The sequence below is a fragment of the Corapipo altera genome, unplaced genomic scaffold (genome assembly GCF_003945725.1).
Source record: "Corapipo altera isolate COAL_440 unplaced genomic scaffold, ASM394572v1 2b, whole genome shotgun sequence".
NCBI lineage: Eukaryota > Metazoa > Chordata > Aves > Passeriformes > Pipridae > Corapipo > Corapipo altera.
The window spans coordinates 17,041,796-17,047,795 of NW_020884874.1; the positions used below are offsets into that span (position 1 = coordinate 17,041,796).

The following is a 6,000-nucleotide window of genomic DNA, read 5'->3' on the forward strand; positions in this document are numbered from 1 at the left end:
AATGGACAAGAATAATGAAAAATTCCGAGTAAAACCAATCTTAAAGCACAAGCTGCAAGGACAATTGTAGAAAGATCATGCTCTCACAAAGAAAATGGTCCAGGAAACCAAGTTGGTTTTGATGGCAGAAACCAGAGTGAAAACAGAGGAAGAAAGTCTCAGGGAAATGAGAGGAAAGCTGAATAAGGCTCAGATTTCATGCCCTTTTAAATCTGCAGCTATCTAGGATAGCAGCAGAAGGTGGAGCAAACCACCTGTTAATCATCTACTAACATGCTTGAAATTCAGTTCCTGTAAGGAAAACATGAATATTTTTAATACTACATCACTTAAAGGCAGCACTTGCAGTTCCTAAAAATACCCTAACTTATCATACAACTGAAAATTTCCTGTCGTTCTTAACAACTGAAATACATCTCTTTTGCTTCATAAAAGATCAAAGAAGACCCTGGCATTCCTACTGGTCTATATTCCTAAAAGTGAAAATCTGTGGCATTCATCGATTTTTAAACATTGAACTGGAGAGCTGTTGCTAAAAGCTGTTCTGAAAATTCATTCTTAATCAACAGGTTCTCCTCTTACTCCCTGCTTTGTTATCTCTGTTGGCCTAGCTATAACTGCTGTAATGCAATTTTCTGCTTACTTAATGGCACGGTATCTTGTATTCATATAATGGCAAATTGAGTAATTTTGAAGATTAATTAGATACAATGTAAAACTGTGTTTAGATTGAAAGACCAGGTAGAGTCTCTCACTTCCAGATAACTCCAAAGAGCATTACTGAACAAGATGGGGAGGTGGATAGATCCCCAGTCTCTGCCTGCTAGGCCCTGCTAGGAATCAGCAAGGGAAAAACTATCGATCTTTGTAAAAAACATGCAGGGAACTTCATCTGTAAATATAGATGCCTCTTAACACACTTCAGCACTCTTCCTGCATGAATCTTTACATAGGTACAATGTATCAAAGCCTCTGAACTCTTGTTACCATCAGTGTCACATTTCCCTCCTTGTAGAGGAAAAACAAAGCCACAACTTGGTTTCTGTTTAGCCTAGAAAACACAGAATATTTTAGTTTTTATTTAGCTTCCCAACCACCATGTTGTACTTCAGCACTCTTTGCAACTTTCAACTTTTGCCTGCCATGTTTTTTGACCCCAAAACAAGTTAGAGAAGAAAAACAGTTAGTTCAGTAATAAAAATTTGAGATCTTCAAATAATTGCTATAGAAGTAAATAGCAACACTAACCTCTTTCATTTTTTCCAGTTCATTCTGTAGTGCTTGTTTGGCAATTTCAACTTCTATAAGCTGCTGTCTTAATTTTTCATTTTCGTCTTCTGTTATAGTACGTTTTTCTTCCACGTTTTCTAACTCATGATGAAGTCTCACTGATACATCTTTTGCAACCTAAGTGAAATGGTGTATCAAAAGAAAGGTTAAAAAATAAATTACTGCTGCAGTGCTTAGTGCCTAAGCAACCATTTAGAGGTTAATTCTGGACGTTTTGATGAAAGTGGTATGTAAAGAACCATGTAGACAAGGACATCCACAGACAGAATTCTAAATTATTCCAAATTCAAGACAATTCCTTTCAAAAGATGGTACATTGTTCCTATGGACTTCACTGGAAATTACATTAGACACTAAACCTCAACTCCTTCTGAGGTTGTTACATCCACAGTTAAACAGGACCTTCAATATTCCTGGAGACAGTGCATTACCTATCTTCTCTGAACCACAGCTAGTTTATGTTTTTCAGTGCACCAAAGCATATGCCCTTCAAATACTTGACATGCAACAGCATCAAAAAGCAGGGCCCATCTTCTCCAGGCCTTCCCTAACTGTGCTTTGAATAGGACCACAAATGGACACATGTTTATTTCTACTCTGCTAGTTTCTCTCTCCTTCATGGACAATTAATCTAAATATTCACTACAATTAATTCATTTTAAGATTAAAATAAGAGCAAACAATACTTTTACTGACCTTGTGTTCACCCAAATGATGTCCAATATTTTCAATGAAAATGAACACTAAGGTTTTTTGGTTGTTGGGGTTTTTTTTAATGCATTTTCACAGGAATAGAGTTAAAAGGCATATGACAAGATCTGACTCCTCCTCTTCATAGAAAGTAATGAGAATCTTGCCCTCCAAGGCACTTGCACTGCATTTTGTGGAACCACCAGAAACTATAATCACACACCAAAAATATTTAAATATACACTAATCACTGTTACGGTGGTGATTTAGACACGTAGACACATGATTTGAAAAGCCTAATTTTCTGCTTTTTTTAGAACATGGGAAAGCATAATTAATCCTACTTAGCATTAGCTAGGGGAGCTCAGTGAGCTATCCTTCATGGCTTTGACTAGAATGATCTTTATGTTAGTATGTCAGAGACTTCTTTGACATACTAAAACACTAAAGAAAAATAATAATTGTAAGCAAGCAGTCTAGAAGAATCAATCTAGAAGAATCCAACGAGAAAACAGTAGCAGTTAGTGACTCAGCCTCCTCTGACAAGAAGCCCAGCGTGTGTGAATTACAGATACAACACCAACCTCCCCCACTGCACATGCACTCAAGACACATAATGCCCAACAGAGAGCGTGAGTGGAGGGGAACTTCAATTATACCCATACTCCAAAGAGACTACAGAATGAGCTGAGAATCACACCACAGGGCTTTAGATTGATGTCTTTTCCTACACTTAGTGTTAAACTGCTCATTTGGTTGTCCAATCAAAGTAAATGGAAAATCATGGGGGATATTTTAAACAGCATCCTATCAGAATCTGTCTTCAGTCCATAGATACAGCCTGGATAGGTAAATAAAACTGAATTAAAATATCATTACTGGGAGCAAATGTTTTGACACAAAATGTGACAGAGTAGCTATTAATGCAGGGAAATCCTACAGAGCATCCTAGGCTACATGGGAAATGGGACTCACTTATGCAAGATACATTTTAATACAGCCACATGCAAGATTATATCTATGAAGGATCAAGTCCTCTAATATATTGCCCATGCAAAATGAAGAATGTTATTTTGGATAGTCATTCTTCAGAAGAGGACTTGGGAACACTACAGACACCTGCACATGAATTGTTATTATGGTTAGCCAGCACCTAGAATTCTATTAGGCAGCAATCTGGCATTCATCCCTACTCCAAAGCAGAACACATTCAGGATCCTTAGGAACACTCTGCAAAAACACTATTCCTTCCCAAAGAGTCAGTCATATAGTTATATAAAAACATGGGAAAAATGCTAATTAAAGTGAGCCCTTTGTCCAGCTCAACCTAAGGCTTTAGCTGCTATCTCCTATATTGGCAGGCAAGAACCTCAGCAGAGGTATTCTCACCACTTCCCTGGCTCGCCTGCATATGTATGACTTGCTAATACAAAGTAACATTTAGCCAACAAAGAAGCCAACTCTATAAGCTGGAATCACAATATTCACTTGGAACATGAAGGCTCACATTCAAATTCTGCCTGCAAAGGTGCATATCTCAACTAAGCACCTAAGCATCTTTCTGAATGTGCAAAACATCCCTTGTTTCGAACAGAAATCCCCATGACAAAGGGATGTTTTCGCTTCTGGCCAGGAACACTATTTTGTTAAGAGCCATGTGGGCAGTCGTATTTATAGAACTGTCACAGCCACAACAGAAAACATGGGGTTTGATTATGCACAGAAAAGGAATATCAAATAGAAATTTTAATAAGAATGATGACAAGATGGAAAACTTTCAGAAAAGATGATCCAAACCAGGCCTGGGAATAACATACTCTCAATCCGCTATACCAATCAGAAAGAAGTTTAAAATTTACCTTACTCCAAATCATGTATTAAATTTGCATTATCAACTGCAGTTCACAGAATCCAGTGCACCATAGGTAACTAGAATCCTGGGCAGAAGTGCAGCCAGTAAGCTTGCATTTGCTATACAGAGGTCTACACTTCCATGAGAAAAAGTGGGAGACCAGTCAACTGAAAAAATTTACAAGTCCTGGTTTAGCAGGAGCCTTTCAAAGTCTAGTGGATGGAAGCAGAAATTAAACTTGCAACTACCTCAAGAAAGCTTTTTTTTTTCCTGTAATTGGACCAATTTAGACTGCAGATGATGGCTATTTTACCAATGACAACCTTTAAACGAGGACTGAAACTTCTCCTCAACAATGGGTTGTGGTTCATTCAGATTTTATGGATGAAATGCAGTTGATTACACGTTGAAATCTGATGGGTTTTGTCTAAGGTTTCAGGTGGATATGGAAAATCCTGGATTTGCTGAATGTAACAGCAGTTTTTTACTGACAGCAACAGCATCAGGGTTTCATGTTACGACTCTGCAAGTATTCAATCTGCTCATCCTTTGAAATCTTTTACTAAAGAGTAACAAAATCCCCTCAAAGTCAATGGAGCTATTCAGTGAGGTTGGTTTCATTTCACAGTGGAAGGGTATGTTTTGCGTTCAGCATAAAGGGTCCAAAACTTTTAGTTCCTAAATTGCATTAGAACAATTTCTTGCACATTATCTTCACAAAAATTGGTTGGACTGAAGCTGAAAATAGCCTATCTCCATACTGGAAGGGCTTCTATTATCAAGGATAGCTCGGCCATTGCTATTCTATGAGGCGCACTGGGTGCACAGTGAAATGGATGGAAATGCCTGACTCATGAGGACTGAGAGCACAGTTGTGTCTCCATCTGAGGCGCTCCCTCCCTTCGACACCTGCTCATGTCTGTACCTTGAGGTCCTGCTCCATGCTGCGTATGAGCTCGTTGTCAATCTCGCCAGTCTGGGCATAGCGAAGCCTCTTGCGCTCAGCCTTGCGCAGCCGGTACTGAAGGATCCGGCAGTTCTTGTTGGCTCGCTCCAGTTCGTGGCGCATTTCTTGAAGCTGACAAGCATCCTCCTCAAAGAAACTGTCCCTCATCTCGTCCATCTCTGTTCTCAGTTCATCTATCTCATTCTGGTACCAGGGCGAGAAAGGGATGGGGACGCAACAGGTGGGTCAAAAGCACAAATGTCAGCACGTACAGGGGAAGGAAGCCAAAACAGAGCTCCGCCCCGCAGGGACCGCAGGTAAATACAACCCAGCTCATTAAAAGCACCGCAACGAAGCAGGGAAGCGACAGTGCCCACATCCCCCACAACAGAGCCATCTTAACGCTGCCTCCAGCGTTCCTGCCGGGGGAGAAGGCAGGCGGGAAAGTCCCTCCCGGCGCGGGCGTGGGGAGGTGGCCTAACCCCCGCCCGGCCCCGGTTCTCCCCCATCCCCGCCACCGCCCCGGCCACTCACCTTGAGGCTCTCGTTCTCCTCCCGCAGCTTCTCCATCTCTTCCTGCATCTCCTCCTGTAGCTGCGGGCTCAGGGCGCCTTCGGGGCCGCCGCTCCTGCCGTCGCCTCCCGCCTCACCCTGTCGCAGCCCCTCCGCCCCGGCCGCCGCCATGGCAGCGGGCGAGGAGGCGGAGGCGGCCGGGGGAGGCTCGGCTGGGGCGGCGGCCGCGGAGGCGGCGGAGGAAGCACTGCCGCTGCTGCTGCTGTGATTGCTGACCTTGGTTTGCATCTGGGCGGCCGCCGCCAGCCCTTTCCTGAGGTGGAACTGGATGAGCTCACTTTGCAGGCATCCCTCCTTCCAGTACCCGCCGCCGCCGCCCGCCGCCGCACCGCGGCCCTTCCCCGCACCCGAGGAAGATGGAGGCGCCGGGGCCGCCTCCCCCGCGCCCTTCAGCGGGGACCGCCCCGCTTTCCCCCGCCACTGCTTGGGCGGCGGCGCCGCCGCCCCCTCCCGCTCGCCCCCGCCGGCCCCTGCAGGGGGCGCCTCCTCGGCGGCGCCGGGCGGAGGCAGCGGCTCCTCGGCGGCGGCTCCTCTCCCGGCGGCGGCGGCGGCGGCGGGAGGGGGTTCAGCACCGGCGCCGGGCTGGACAGCTCCCCGCGGCGGTCTGTCGGCGGCACGACCGCGGGCGGCTCGGGGGGCCTGGCCCTGT

General features: G+C 44.7%; 1 protein-coding gene across 1 annotated transcript in view; it reads right to left on the minus strand.

Annotated features, from left to right (window-relative positions):
- SOGA3 (SOGA family member 3) overlaps nucleotides 1-6,000 on the minus strand; it is a 47,598-nt gene that overhangs the window by 38,758 nt on the left and 2,840 nt on the right. Inside the window, exons 3-5 of the mRNA XM_027631908.1 lie at nucleotides 5,313-6,000; nucleotides 4,758-4,982; nucleotides 1,249-1,407 (exon numbers count right to left, since the gene is read on the minus strand). The exon at nucleotides 5,313-6,000 is cut by the window's right edge and continues 33 nt beyond it. Coding sequence (XP_027487709.1) covers nucleotides 1,249-1,407; nucleotides 4,758-4,982; nucleotides 5,313-6,000 — 1,072 coding nt within the window. The remainder of the gene's footprint in view (nucleotides 1-1,248; nucleotides 1,408-4,757; nucleotides 4,983-5,312) is intronic.